Here is a 15582-nt window from a genome sequence, read left to right as displayed (position 1 = left end):
CGGGCGCAGTGTGGGTATCCGATTATCGGGCACTCTGTGCTGTAACAGGCTTCGGGCGCAGTGTGGGTGTCCGATTATCGGGCACTCTGTGCTGTAACAGGCTTCGGGCGCAGTGTGGGTGTCCGATTATCGCCCACGCTGTGCTGTAACAGGCTTCGGGCACAGTGTGGGTGTCCGATTATCGGGCACTCTGTGCTGTAACAAGCTTCGGGCGCAGTGTGGGTGTCCGATTATCGCCCACGCTGTGCTGTAACAGGCTTCGGGCACAGTGTGGGTGTCCGATTATCGGGCACTCTGTGCTGTAACAGGCTTCGGGCGCAGTGTGGGTATCCGATTATCAGGCACGCTGTGCTGTAACAAGCTTCGGGCGCAGTGTGGGTATCCGATTAACGCCCACGCTGTGCTGTAACAGGCTTCGGGCGCAGTGTGGGTGTCCGATTATCGGGCACTCTGTGCTGTAACAGGCTTCGGGCGCAGTGTGGGTATCCGATTATCGGGCACTCTGTGCTGTAACAGGCTTCGGGCGCAGTGTGGGTGTCCGATTATCGGGCACTCTGTGCTGTAACAAGCTTCGGGCGCAGTGTGGGTATCCGATTATCGGGCACTCTGTGCTGTAACAGGCTTCGGGCGCAGTGTGGGTATCCAATTATCGCCCACGCTGTGCTGTAACAGGCTTCGGGCGCAGTGTGGGTATCCGATTATCGGGCACTCTGTGCTGTAACAGGCTTCGGGCGCAGTGTGGGTATCCGATTATCGGGCACTCTGTGCTGTAACAGGCTTCGGGCGCAGTGTGGGTGTCCGATTATCGCCCACGCTGTGCTGTAACAGGCTTCGGGCGCAGTGTGGGTATCCGATTATCGGGCACTCTGTGCTGTAACAGGCTTCGGGCGCAGTGTGGGTGTCCGATTATCGGGCACTCTGTGCTGTAACAGGCTTCGGGCGCATGTGGGTGTCCGATTATCACCCAGAGTTGTTGTTGAATTGCCAGAGCTGTCTTTGTAAGAGTTAAAAATGTTGGCACAGGGAAGCATCAAAAATAGCAGCTGGGATTCCAGGGTGCCCAGGTGGCAGAGGCACTGCCAGGGTGCCATGCGGCCAGTGCCAAGGTGCCCAAGTGGCATCATGCCCGTGATGGGGATCAGGCGCGGGAATGCCCTGCCGTTATGAGGTGAGGGCTCGATAGCCCCCCTATGGTGTGTTGGGGTGTCCGGAGATTGTCACATTTTAAAATGGCGCCCCATCTCTTCCTGCACTGTCGAACGGAAATGGGATTAAGTGCAGCTTCGGAGGGGCGTTCCTCGCCGAGCTCCAGATATGAAGCAGAATCCCATTTAATAGCGGGGCCGTTCTTAGCGCTGGCAGAGCTGCAAAACACCTGGCTAAACGCACTCGAAACGGGAATTTATTACATTTCCGTTAAATCGCGCCCACTATGGGTGTACCTACGCCATGTGGACTGCAGCACATTCAGAAGGCAGCTCACCACCACCTCAGAGGACATTAAGAGATGGAAAATGCAGGGGCAGTACGGTGGTGCAGTCGTAGCATTGCAGTGTCACGGCGCCAATGTCCCAGGTTCGATCCTGGCCATGGGTCACTGTCCGTGTGGAGTATGCGCATTCTCCCCGTGTTTGTGTGGGTTTCGCCCATACAATCCAGAGATGTGCAAAGTAGGCGGATTGAATAATCTAAATTGCCCCTTAATTGGAAAAAATGAATTGGGTACTCTAAATTTATTTAAAAATAAGAGATGGAAAATGCAAACAACCGCTTACGCTTACTTGTTTGATTTTATAACAGTTCACAGTACCCACTCTGCTGTCAATTTTAGTGACCAACAAATTGGGTTTGATAATTTTGGAGGCTAGCAGCCTCTCAAAGCCAGGCCCTAGGTCACTTGGATATGTTAGTAGTGGCCTATTGCCTAATTTTCAGATCTGCTCTGTTAACTGGGGAAGCCAGACCGGGCGCCTCTGCTGTGGTTTCTTCAAAAACTGCCTTCCAAAAGGCCCAAAATTCATCTTTAAAATGTTTACAATTGTGCGAGGCTTGACCACTCACCCATAATGAGACCCAGTGGCCCATCTCAGGCCTGCCTTGGACCACCCAGTCAATGATAACGCCCACGATGTTGATATTGGGGGATTCAATGATGGTAATGCCGTTGAATGTTAAGGGGGTGATGGCTTGATTCTCTCTTGTTGTAGATGGTCATTGCCTGGATCCTTTGTGGCACCAATGTTACTTGCCACAAATCAGTCTGCCTAAATGTTGTCCAGATCTTGCTGCAGATGGGCATGAATTGCTTCAGGTATCTGAGGAGCCACAAATGGTGCTGAACATTGTGCAGTCATCAGTAAACATCCCCACTTCCAACCTTATGATGGCACAGTAAGAAGTCTTACAACACCAGGTTAAAGTCCAACAGGTTTGTTTCAGGTGTGTTTGAAACAAACCTGTTGGACTTTAACCTGGTGTTGTAAGACTTCTTACTGTGCTCACCCCAGTCCAACGCCGGCATCTCCACATCACACCTTATGATGGAGGGAAGGTCAGTGATGAAGCAGCTGAAGATGGTTGGGCCTAGCACAGTTCCCTCAGGAACTCTGGCAGTGATGTCCTGGAGCTGAGATGATTGACCTCCAACAGCCACAATTGTGATGCATTGTACCAGGTAGAATTCCAACCAGTGGAGAGTTTTCCCCCTGATTCCCATTGACTCTAGTATTGTCAGGGTACCTTGATGACAATCTCTGGCAAATGCTGCCTTGGTGTCAAGGGCAGTCACTCTCACCTCACCTCCGAGGAGATAGCTCTGTATAAGCAAGGTGACGGTTTACACAAGAAAACTGATTAACGAAGTACCACTGCCTGCAGAGTCATAAAACACCAGCTGCCTAGAGCTGCTACTCGTTACCATTAGAATCAGCAGCTCGTCAGAGAGAAAATCAGTGTCACTGAACACCAAGTGATCAATGAGATACCAACGAAATAAATCTCAGGGCATTAAAACTTTATGTAGGATATCTAAAAATGTGCTAACATTTTGGGAGCCAATTTGTCATAGTCATTGCCAGTTAGAGCAGCAGCTGGAGCAGGAATAATCAGATTCTGCACCTTAAACTGGGAAATTATTTCAAAAAATTAAGTTCCCCTTGCTGATTATAATTCAGTGGATGCCACAGGAAAGAGTGAGTGAATGGGTGGCAGGGGAGGAGCAGATTGTTGTCAATTATTTGAATAGAAACAATGTGCTGGGATATATGATAAAGGCAGGGAATGGCACTAAGTTATAGTGCTCAATTGGAGAGCCAGTGCAGACACGATGGACCAAATGGCCTCTTCCTCCACCATAGCAATTCTGTGAATGCTGATGGGGTGAGTTGAAGAGGGATGGGGAAGTGACCTGTCTGGAACATGGACACTGACATGAGCCAGCTGAGCGACTGGTCTGTTACTGCTATCAATACTATAGAATCCTCGACAGTGCAGCATGTGGCTGTTCTGTACAATGGAATTTAGGAGTCTGCAGTGTTGGCAGGGGAGAAACAATCCATTCAGCCTAGGAGGTCCACACTAGCAGGTATTAAGGAATAAGCTACAATGATCCAAATGGCCTTATCCTACAAGTCATCAGTTTTTTTTTAAACTGGGAAGAGTTTTTCTGGATGGGCAGGATTCTCCGTCCTCCCAGCCACATGTTTCACAGCGGCGGGAGGAGGCGTGCCGTTCATCACCAGCAGGATTCTCTGCTCCCGCCATTGTCAATGGCCATTGATGCCACCCCACGCCGCCGGGAAACGCCCGGGAAAGGGGTGCACTGCCAGCGGACCAGAAGTTTCTACCTCCAGCCGGAGAATTCCTGCCAACATCAACAGCACCTGAAAGAAAATGTTCTCTGACTTTGATTAGTCTGTTTTACTTCATTCATCTGTGTTGGATTTAATCAGTCAAAGGAAGTCAGCAACTGCATAAAAATACTTACTAACTTAGAAAACTTTATAAATGGCCCAATTCTATTACAAATGGGTCGTCTTGTCACATTGGTTATTAATGGTTTGGAGGGATTTTTTTGTTGCAATTTACGTGCATAATATATTACCCGGTACCAAAATCAACGTAGGTGTCAAATACGGTGTTATTTTCTCTGCAGCATCCCAAGACGCTCGATGGAGTGCTGCAGTGGACTAGTACACAAAACCTTTTGCCATCAGGTGATTAGGCCAGACTAATGGAATGATAATCTCGCCTCAGCACACTGAAAGATTGTTAAGTGAAAGACGTTTCTACCCAGTCCCCTGTGTGGAACAAACTGCCTGTAATTGAGAACAAGCTGTCGCACCTTCTGCATGCGGAGCTACAGGATGGCTGGCTCAGAGAATAGGGAAATAAAAATCCTGTTGTGAAACTGGGTTGAGGTAAAATGTTGGGAGTGGAGGGAAAGGAACTCTAATGTACAACCGACTGTGAAATTAAGCTGTGGAAAAGAATTGGACATTTGAGTCGGCGAACCCTTTCAATTGTCCACAGTACCCCGAAGCCACAAGGAGGAAAAACAGGCCAGGATTACTCCTCTGCCCCATCCCCATAAACCCATGCATTGATCCTGGCCATTCCACGTAACCAACACACCTTTGGACACCAAGTGGTAATTTAGCATGACCAATCCACCTAACCTACACATCTTTAGACTGTGGGATGAAACCAGAGCACCCGGACAAAACCCACGCAGACACGAGGAGAATGTGCAAACTCCACACAGACAGTGACCTGAGGCTGGGATTGAGCCCGGGTCCTCGGTGCTGTGAGGCAGCAGTGCTAACCACTGCGCCACCATCCTGTCCTCTAATCCATATTATTGTGTATGTTTATTAACATTAGAAGAGGAGGAACTTCCGGTTGCGGCTATGACTAGCTAAGCCGCACATTTGGAAGCTCCTGCGACAAAGGTGTTTTTGGGCCAATTGGAGGGCCCCAACGGTGCTGAAAAGACGAATCCCGGTGGGGGAAGGTCCCCTGAGGAGAACTAGACCGATTTTATGGTCGGTACCCGGAGTGGAGCGGCAAGAAAAACGGCAGCAGCTCCCCAAAAAAAGCAGGGGAAGAAAATCAAAATGGCGGCCGGCGGCGCATCGGAGGAGTGGAAGAAATGGGCGGAGGAGCAGCAGGCCGCTCTCCTCCGTTTTTTCACGGAGATGAAAGTGGAGCTCTTAGAGTCCATGAACGCGACGGCCACCAGGTTGGTGGGAGCCCAGGCGATCCAAGAGGCGTCGATTAAAGAGCTGCAGCAGGAGATGACCGCGAGGGAGGCCACCGTCATCGGGGCAAAGGTGGAGGTGCACGAGGCACTCCACATGAAGTGGCAGAGCCGCTTCGAGGAGCTGGACACTCGGATGAGGAGGAAAAATTTGAGGATCCTGGGCCTGGAAGAAGGCCTGGAGGGGTCGGATCTCCCGGGATATGTGGCGGAGATGTTGAGCTCCCTGATGGGGGAAGGGGCCGGTCCGGCGCCCCTGGAATTGGAAGAGGCATACCGGGTCATGGCCAGGAGGCCTAGGGCAAACGAGCCCCCGAGGGCGGTGCTGGTGCGGTTCCAGCGGCTGAGTGATCGAGAGAAAGTCCTGAGGTGGGCAAAAAGGGAGAAAAGCAGCAAGTGGCAGAACTCGACGGTAAGGGTGTACCAGGACTGGAGTGCGGAGGTGGCAAAGCGGCGGGCCCGGTACAACCGGACAAAGGCGGTGCTACACGCGAAAAAGATCAAATTTGGAATGCTGCAGCCGGCGCGCTTGTGGGTCACCTACAAGGACCAACATCATTATTTCGAGTCCCCAGAGGAGGCCTGGACCTTTGTACAAGAGGAAAAGTTGGACACGAACTAAAACCTGGGAGCACCGGCGGTCGTAGCCGCCTGGGGACTCTTGATTGAGCAAGTGGCCCTTTTCTTTTTCAGGCCAGGTCGGAACTGGGTAACAGTTTCGTGGATTGTTTGGGGTGTTTTTTCTCGAACGGTTGACTTTTCTGAATATCTTGAAGGTTTCGAGTTGTTGGGTGTTTCTGTATATTTGTACTGTTGAAATCTCTATTGTGGGTCGTTGGCTTCTTATGGGGTGTTTCTTCCCGTTTCCAATTTCCCTTAGTTATTTACCCCTTTTACCCTTTTCCTTTGGGTGCTTGGGGGGGTTTTTTGTTCTTTTTTTCTTTTCGGGTTATGGTTATCTGCGGTTATTTATACTGTTTGATGGAGGGTGATGGTTGGGCACACTGTTAGTTGATAGCTAGTTAATTATTTTGTTATTTAAGTATGTAGTTAAGTATTTATGTATTTAGTTGCCATTGGGTATTTATATCGTTAAGTTGGGGAGACGGGACGGGGGGGAGCGGGTTGATTATGCGGGTCTTTCTCTGGGGTTTTAAGGGGATCTTTCACGGGCGCAGATGGGGTGAACCGGGAGGAGTCGGAATGTGGCAGGAGCAGCCGGGTCAGCGGAGACCAGCTGACTCTCGGGAGCACGATGTTGGGTACATCGCGGCTAGGAGGGGTCCTAGCCAGGGGGGGGGGAGGGGGGGGGGGCTGGGGGGGACACCGGGTTGCTGCTGGAAAGACCAGGGACGAGAAGGGGAGAGCCGGGGGGGTGGGGGGGGGGGCCATCGCTATGGGAAGCGGGTCAGAAAAGGAGGGATGACCCGGGGCGAGCAAGGGACAAGACATGGCTAATCGACAGGGAGTAGGGACGGGTCGCTCTGCGATCCGATTGATTACGTGGAACGTAAGGGGGCTGAATGGGCCGGTCAAAAGATCAAGGGTCTTCTCACACCTGAAGGGACTGAAGGCTGATGTAGCAATGCTGCAGGAGACTCATTTGAGGGTAGCAGATCAGGTCCGCCTGAGAAGGGGGTGGGTGGGACAGGTGTTCCACTCAGGCTTGGATATCAAGAACCGGGGGGTGGCGATTTTGGTGGGAAAGAGGGTGTCGTTTGTGGCGGCAGAGGTGGTGGCAGACAAGGAGGGCAGGTATGTGATGGTGAGGGGTAGGTTGCAGGGAGAGAATGTGGTACTGGTAAATGTGTATGCCCCGAACTGGGACGACGCGGGTTTTATGAGGCGCCTGCTGGGCCTCATCCCGGGACTGGAGGCAGGGGGCCTGATCATGGGAGGGGACTTTAATACGGTGTTAGACCCTGGGCTGGATAGATCGAGTTCCAGGACGAATAGGAGGCCGGCAGCGGCAGAGGTGTTAAGGGGGTTCATGGAGCAGATGGGAGGGGTAGACCCATGGAGATTTGGTAGGCCTAGGGCGAGGGAGTATTCTTTTTTCTCCCACGTCCACAGAGTGTACTCTAGGATCGATTTTTTCGTATTGAACAGGGGGCTGATACCGAGAGTGCAGGACACGGAGTACTCGGCCATTGCGATATCGGACCATGCACCACATTGGGTGGACGTGGATATGGGGGAGGCGCGGGATCAACGCCCGTTGTGGCGCCTGGATGTAGGGCTGATGGCGGACGAAGAGGTGTGCAGAAGGGTGAGAACGGGCATTGAGAACTATCTGGGTACGAATGACACAGGTGAGGTGCAGGTGGGGACGGTCTGGGAGGCCTTGAAAGCAGTGATTAGAGGAGAGCTGATCTCCATAAGGGCACACAGAGAGAGGAAGGAGAGGCAGGAAAGGGAGAGGCTGGTGGGGGAGTTCCTAGAAGTAGATAGGAAATATGCGGCGGCACCAGAGGAGGGGCTATTAAGGGAGCGGCGTAGCTTGCAGGCCAGGTTCGACCTACTGACCACTAGGAAGGCGGAAATGCAGTGGAGAAGGGCGCAGGGTGCGGCGTATGAGTACGGGGAAAAGGCGAGCAGGATGCTGGCACACCAGCTTCGTAAGCGAGATGCAGCCAGAGAGATTGGGGGAGTGAGAGAGAGGGGTGGGGACGTAGTGCAGAAGGGGCAAGAGGTGAATAGGGTCTTTAGGGACTTCTATAGGGAATTGTATAGGTCTGAACCGCCGAAGAGGAGAGGGGGAATGAAGAACTTTCTCGACAAATTGGGGTTCCCAAAGGTACAGGAGGAGCTGGTAGAAGGGTTGGGGGCGCCGATAGAGCTGCAGGAGCTAATTAAAGGGATAGGCCAGATGCAGGCGGGGAAGGCGCCGGGGCCGGATGGGTTCCCGGTGGAGTTTTACAGGAAATTTGTGGACTTGGTGGGTCCAGTGCTGGTGCGAGCCTTTAATGAGGCGCGCGAGGGGGGGGTTCTGCCCCCAACAATGTCGCAGGCCCTGATCTCCTTGATTTTGAAGCGGGACAAGGACCCGGTCCAGTGCGGGTCCTACAGGCCCATCTCCCTCCTGAATGTTGACGCCAAGCTGTTAGCAAAGGTCCTGGCAACCAGGATAGAGGACTGTGTGCCAGGGGTAGTCCATGAAGACCAGACGGGGTTCGTGAAGGGACGCCAACTTAACACAAATGTCCGGAGATTGTTAAATGTGATTATGATGCCAGCAGTGGAAGGGGAGGTGGAGATAGTGGTAGCGTTGGACGCGGAGAAGGCATTTGACAGGGTGGAGTGGGAATACTTGTGGGAGACGTTGGAAAGGTTTGGGTTTGGGGAGGGATTTATCAAGTGGGTAAAACTGCTCTATTCAGCTCCGATGGCAAGTGTGGTAACAAACGGGAGGAGGTCAGAATATTTTGGGCTCCATCGAGGTACTAGGCAGAGATGTCCCCTATCCCCCTTACTCTTTGCATTAGCGATTGAGCCGTTGGCGATGGCACTGAGGGGTTCAGGGGGGTGGAGAGGACTGACAAGGGGAGGGGAGGAACATCGGGTCTCGCTCTATGCGGATGATTTGTTGTTGTATGTGGCAGACCCGGAGGGGGGAATGCCGGAGGTAATGGGGATACTAGCGGAGTTCGGGGACTTTTCGGGGTATAAATTAAATCTGGGGAAAAGTGAGGTCTTTGTAATACACCCGGGAGACCAAGGGGAGGGAATTGGGAGGCTCCCCTTCAAAAGAGCAGTTAAAAGTTTTAGGTATTTGGGGGTGCAGGTGGCAAAGAACTGGGGGACCCTCCACAAGTTGAACTTTTCCAGACTGGTGGAACAGATGGAGGAGGAGTTTAAGAGGTGGGACATGGTGCCGCTGTCGCTGGCAGGGAGGGTGCAGTCAGTTAAAATGACGGTCCTCCCGAGGTTCTTGTTTTTGTTCCAGTGTCTGCCCATCTTCCTCCCCAGGGCCTTTTTCAAGAAGGTAACGAGTAGTATCATGGGGTATGTGTGGGCACATGGCACCCCGAGAGTTAGAAGGGTCTTTTTGGAGCGGAGTAGGAATAGTGGAGGGCTGGCGTTACCCAACCTTTCAGGATATTACTGGGCGGCAAATACATCGATGGTACGAAAGTGGATGATGGAAGGGGAGGGGGCAGCCTGGAAGCGCATGGAGAGGGCGTCCTGCGGCAACATAAGCTTAGGGGCACTGGTAACGGCACCATGGCCGCTCCCTCCCACGAGGTATACCACGAGCCCGGTGGTGGCGGCCACCCTCAAGATCTGGGGGCAGTGGAGGCGACACAGGGGGGAAGTGGGAGGTCTGATAGGGGCACCACTAAGAGGGAACCACAGATTTGCGCCGGGAAACACAGGAGGGGGATTCCAGAGCTGGCAGAGGGCGGGTATTAGACAACTGAGGGACTTGTTTATAGAGGGGAGGTTTGCGAGCCTGGGAGAGCTGGAGGAGAAATTTGGGCTCCCCCGGGGAACACGTTCAGGTACCTCCAAGTGAAGGCATTTGCCAGACGACAGGTAGAGGGGTTCCCCGCGCTCCCCGACAGGGGGGTGAGTGATAGGGTGCTATCAGGGGTCTGGGTCGGGGAGGGGAAGATCTCGGACATCTATAAGATTATGCAGGAGGTGGAGGAGGTACCAGTAGTGGAGCTGAAAGATAAGTGGGAGTTAGAGCTGGGGGAACAGATAGAGGACGGGACATGGGCAGACGCCCTGGAGAGGGTCAACTCGTCGTCGTCATGTGCGAGACTAAGTCTCATTCAATTTAAGGTACTGCATAGAGCCCACATGACGGGGACAAGGATGAGTCGGTTTTTCGGGGGTGAAGACAGGTGTATTAGATGTTCGGGAAGCCCTGCGAATCATGCACATATGTTTTGGGCATGTCCGGCACTGGAGGAGTTCTGGAAGGGGGTGGCAGGGACGGTGTCGAGAGTGGTGGGGTCCAGGGTCAAGCCAGGATGGGGACTTGCGATCTTCGGGGTTGGGGTGGAACCGGGGGTACAGGAGGCGAGGGAGGCTGGAATATTAGCCTTTGCGTCCTTGGTGGCTCGGAGGAGGATCTTGATTCAGTGGAGGGACGAAAGGCCTCCGAGTGTTAACACCTGGTTAAACGACATGGCAAACTTCATCCAATTGGAAAGGATCAAATTCGCCCTGAGAGGGTCGGTGCAGGGGTTTTTCAGGCGATGGCAACCCTTCCTAGACCTCTTGGATCAGAGATAGAAACTGAGGCCGTGACAGCAGCAACCCGGGAGGGGAGGGGAGGGCAGGAGGGAGGGGGGGGGGGGGGGGGGGGGGGGGGCGGGGGGACAAAGACGAAGGAAGTACGGTAGCGGTGGTGGCACGGGCAAGGCCTGCCCGAGGACGCTGCTAGAAATGATAAGTTGGTCTGACTGTCGGTTCGCCAGCGGGGGGGGGGGGGGGGGGGGTGGGGGGGCCGCGCGAGTGGGGGGGGGGGGGGGGGACTTGTCTCTTTTTTTGTTAAGTAGGGGGGTTTGACTTTGTTTTGTTATAATGTAAATGTAGGGGGGGTTAAAATGTTTGTATTTTGAAAAATTTCTTCAATAAAAATTATTTTAAAAAAAAACATTAGAAGAGGATGAGTTGAGGCATGCTGTGAAACGCAGAGCCTAGGTCACACAGGAATTGGGGCATTTAATACCAGAGAACCCGAACTAAGGGTCACTGTTTAAAACTAAAAGGTCACTCATTTAAAATGGAGATGAGGAGAATTTATTTCTCTCAGAGGGTTGAGTCTCTGAAACTCTCTTCCTCAAAAGGCAGTGGAAGCATTTTTTAAAGAATATTGGAAGAATATTTTTAAAGCGGAGCTGAACAGATTGTTGAATAACAAGGGGGTGAAAGGTTATTGGGATAGACAGGAATGCGGGATTGAAGTTACAATCAGATCAGCTATGATAAATGGTGGAGCAGACTCAAAGAGCCGAGTGGCCTACTCCTGCTCCCAATTGGCATGTACCAGGGGGCGATACCAGTGTCAGCCATGGCCCAGTTGTGAGTACTCTCGCCTCTGAGTCAGAAGGTTATGGGTTCAACCCGTGAGACCTGAGCACAGAAAATCTAGGTTGACACTCTAGTGCAGTAGTGACGGAGTTCTACATTGTCAGAGATGCCATTTTCAGAATGTTGATTCATCCTAAGGTTGTGAGCATTGCTATATAAATGTAACTTTGTTCTTCTTTCACTGCTACTCCACCCCACCAAGAGCCAGGCGAGGAGGTAGGGCACTAAAGTTTTCTCACAGTCTCATCTTTTTAAAAGGAGATCAAAAGGGACACCCTCACTGGGAATTTCCTCAGAATCGGCTGGTATGACTTTGTAACGGGCGGATATCCCATTTAGGGATATACCCAGAACTTCTGCTGGATTTGAGCAGCCGATCAGAGCAATAACGGAGGACGTTCCCAGTAACTGTCTATTCACGAGGGTCTATTCTCGAGGGTTTGTGAACACAATTCTACAACCTGACTGAGATAATTAAAGTGAACACTTGTTAATTAAAATTGCTGCGACTGCCTCGGCAAGATTTCTCAAGTGTCTTTTTTTTTTTCTTAACAGGTTAAGATGCTTTTGAATCTCAAAAGAGCATTTCAGAGGCAGAGGAAGAAGAGATTTTCACAGAACTGAAATTGCGCTGGGGGATATTTTGGGTCAGAAGAAATAAGATCCAGCCACAGGACGAGACAGTGCATAAATGCCCAAAAGAGTGAGGAAAAACTACTTAGAAGAAAGAGAAATACTTTCCTCCTCCATCATCCCCCTCCTCCATCCCCATCCCTCCAACCCCCGCTCCTCGATCTTTGCCTTCAGCAGGACCTCCTGAGGAGCGGTGATGACCGACACAATGAGCCTCAAAGAGACTTCAAACCGGCAGCTGCGCCTGAAGCTGACCAGCTTGGGGCGCCGTGTGGATGAGCTGGAAGAGGCCACCAGGAATCTGCATCGAACCGAGGATGAGTTAATGGACCTGCAGGATAAGGTCATCCAAGCTGAAGGCAGCAACTCCAGCCTGCTCAGTGAGGTGGATATCCTGCGCAAGAGGGTACTCACCATTGAGGGGAAGGACGAGGAGGTGAGGAAGGCTGAGGATATGTGCAGGAACTTGAAAGAAAAATTGGAGGCCGAGGTGAAGCTGAGCAAAGACCTCAAGGTCGAGATCGAGAAACTGCAGGACCGAATGGCGGAGCTGGAGAAATTGGAAGAGGTATTTAGCAAGAGTAAATCGGACTGCACTCAACTGTGTCTCAGCTTGAACGAAGAGAAGAACCTCACCAGGAAGCTGATTACAGAGCTGGAGGCCCTTCGAGCCAGAGTGAAGGAACTGGAATCAACAGAAAGTCGGCTTGATAGATCAGAAAGAAACATCATCGAAGAGCTAGAAAAATTAAAGTCCATAACTGTCATTTTAGCAGAGGAAAGGAAGACCATGAGTGAAACATTGAAGCAAAATGAACAAGTTATCCAGGACCTTACAAAGAAATTGGAACAAAACAACAAGATGAATACAGATCAAAGTCGGAACACCTCAAATCTCAGGACAAATGTTAATGAGAAAACATATCATTATTCAGGGGACCGGGGTGATCTCAGAATTGAGGAAAACCTGACAACTGGCTTGTCTCCGAAAGGCAACCTGGCAAAGAAAGGCTTAGACTCTCTAAATATAACACACAATGTTGGACTCAGTAACAAAGGAGGCCAAGAAGGGCAGGAGGACAATAAAATTAAAGATCTCACTCAAGAAATAGAAAAGTTGAAGAAACGTCTGAAGCTGCTCGAGATGGTGGAGGAGGACCTGAAGAAAACCGAAGCGAAACACAACGAGTTACAAGAGAAGTTTCTGAGTGAGCAGAGCAAGACCAAAATGCTCGTTGATCAGATCGAGGAGATGAAATTGCAAATGGCAAGGAACAAAGCCTTAGAAAATGGCGAGTCTGCACACCAGGAGATTCGCATAAGGTCTCGACAGGACAAAACAAAATACAGAAGTGTTGCAGCAGAGACGCAGGTCCTGAAAGAGAAGACTCATGAGGTTTCATATCAACCACGATCACAGAGGGAGAAAATGAGAAACAGGGACTTGTTGCTAGAGGACGACAATGTGGGGAAAGGTTACAGGCGTCCTCTCAGTCCCAGTGCAAGTAGAAGATTCCAACGACCCTCTTCAAACCCAAGAACAACAGCTTGCAGTGAAAAGAAATCTGAAGATAAATCTTCTGCAAACAGCTATGGCTCTGTGCAGAAAGATCAGGACCTGCACCCTGAGAAGCTTAAGAAGCCCAGGGAGCCACCATCAGTGCTGAGTCGCTATCCTCCAGCGGCCAATGAGACCAATGTAAAGAGACCCTGGAACACCCAGAGTAAACAGAGTGAAAATGGATCAAAGAGTAAACCAGAGAAAGCATCGAGAGACTATAGTGACTTGGAGCAATCATCAGCACTTCCTGAAAGACGGAGAAAGACTCTCAGCAATTTACAAAATTCTCAAAATGAGAACATGACGGCTAAAGATGAGTTTAATGATTCTGGTGAAGACTCATTGTCCACAGGTTCTACTGTTAGCCTGGTGAATGGAACAGTTCCCTCTTATTGGAGCCATACAACCTCTCCAACATCCAACAGTGAGCCCAAGAATGCCTGTCTGGTTGAGGCTGAAGTACCACTTAGTACCAGCGGTGAATCCACTGCGGCAAAGACTGCGGTGAAATTGCCAACACGTGAAGAGTCAGACACTGCGACAGAAGTTACATCCGTGACACCAAGACCACGCAGGTCAAGGTACTTGCATTCATCACGGTCCCAGGACATGGGTATGGAGAACATTGAGGTGAAATGTAACACAGATAGAGAGCCACTCAAATATAAAAACACTGAAGTCATTGCTTCGGAGGATGTGACTGTGAATCAAAATCCAGGCCCAGAGTTGAAGAGAGTTTGTAGCCCGAGAGAGGGGCTGAGATCCAAAGCAATTATTAAGCCTGCTATCATCGCTATAGATAAGAAGGAAGTGATGACAACTGGAATAGAGCCAAGTGCTGGAGATCACAGGCTATCACCAAAAACTGTGCCAAATAAAGTGACCAGTAGCATCACAATACTTCCATCAGATTTGCCTTTTCAGAGGGTCAGTAACACGGCAATACCAAAGGAAAAACATACTTCCACTAGCAATATTACCATTAGTTCAAGTGAAACGCCTTTACAAAGGAGCAATATTAGTATTCCTTATGAAATATCAATCCGTAGAAGTGATATTACAATGAAGCCATCGGAGTCAGATAGCTCCGATGAAGATGAGACTGAGTCAGTGTCTGAGGTGTCAGTTAGCAGCAGTATTACAATAAAATCTCCTGAGTATATGGATGATGACAACAGTGTAAATTCCTACACAGCGAGGAGGAGGTATCGCACAGCTAACCAAGCCGAAACAGAGCCAAAAAACCTCTCGATGGACCCACCGGAGAGGGCATCTTGGAGAAGCAGTCGTACTGTAGCCCAGTCGGAATCCACTAAATATGAGAACGATCTTGGCATGGATTTTTCTAGAGTAACTGTAAGGAAAGCAAACCGTCCAACTGTCTCAAATGAGGCGGGTGAGCGGAACTGCAGTGCTAGAGGATTCTTAACTGATGGGTATACAAAGAAGCTGAATAACTTTTCAAACTCTTTGGACTTGGTGGAGTCTAAAAGCAGCCTCACATCAGAAACAGCTCCACATCGGAGCTACAGCAGTACAACAGAAAGTATCATACGAAAGAAGCCAAACACCACGGTGGCATCTAAAGTAGCAGACTGGAATAACACCTGTTCATTGGTAAGTCCCATTTACAACAGAGCCATGCCAAGGAATTGTATTTGAGTGAATTTGGAAGAGTGAGAGGTGACTTAATTGCAATGTATAACATTTTTAAGGGGCCTGACTAGTGTAGATGTTGAGAAAATATTCCCCTGGCTGGGAAATCTAGAAGGCAGGGTCACAGTTTCAGAAGGGGTCAGCCATTTAAGACTGACTTGAAATTTCTTCACTCCAAGGATTGTAAATCATTGGGAATCCAAACCTGAAGAACTGTAGATGCTCACCTGTTGAGTTTATTCAAGATAGAGGTCAATTGATTTTTTGGATACAAAGTGAATCAGGATATAGGGATAGCCTGAGACACTGGAATTAAAGTAGAGGATCATAAAAATCAAGAAATGATTACATTAGCCCAAAATTGCCCTATAGAGCCTTGTCCCACTCTCCCCACCTTTCCCCTCATAGCCCTGCAAATATTTTCTCTTCT

General features: G+C 50.4%; 1 protein-coding gene across 3 annotated transcripts in view; it reads left to right on the top strand.

The window, feature by feature from the left end:
* Positions 1–15582, top strand: part of luzp1 (leucine zipper protein 1) — a 208673-nt gene that overhangs the window by 156654 nt on the left and 36437 nt on the right. For all 3 annotated transcript variants that reach the window (XM_038796814.1, XM_038796820.1, XM_038796804.1), the window contains one exon: positions 11858–15113. In XM_038796814.1, coding sequence (XP_038652742.1) covers positions 12132–15113 — 2982 coding nt within the window. In that variant the 5' untranslated portion in view covers positions 11858–12131. The remainder of the gene's footprint in view (positions 1–11857; positions 15114–15582) is intronic.

This window comes from Scyliorhinus canicula, chromosome 1 (assembly GCF_902713615.1).
Source record: "Scyliorhinus canicula chromosome 1, sScyCan1.1, whole genome shotgun sequence".
Classification (NCBI taxonomy): Eukaryota; Metazoa; Chordata; class Chondrichthyes; order Carcharhiniformes; family Scyliorhinidae; genus Scyliorhinus; species Scyliorhinus canicula.
This window is presented reverse-complemented; position numbering and strand designations above follow the sequence as displayed.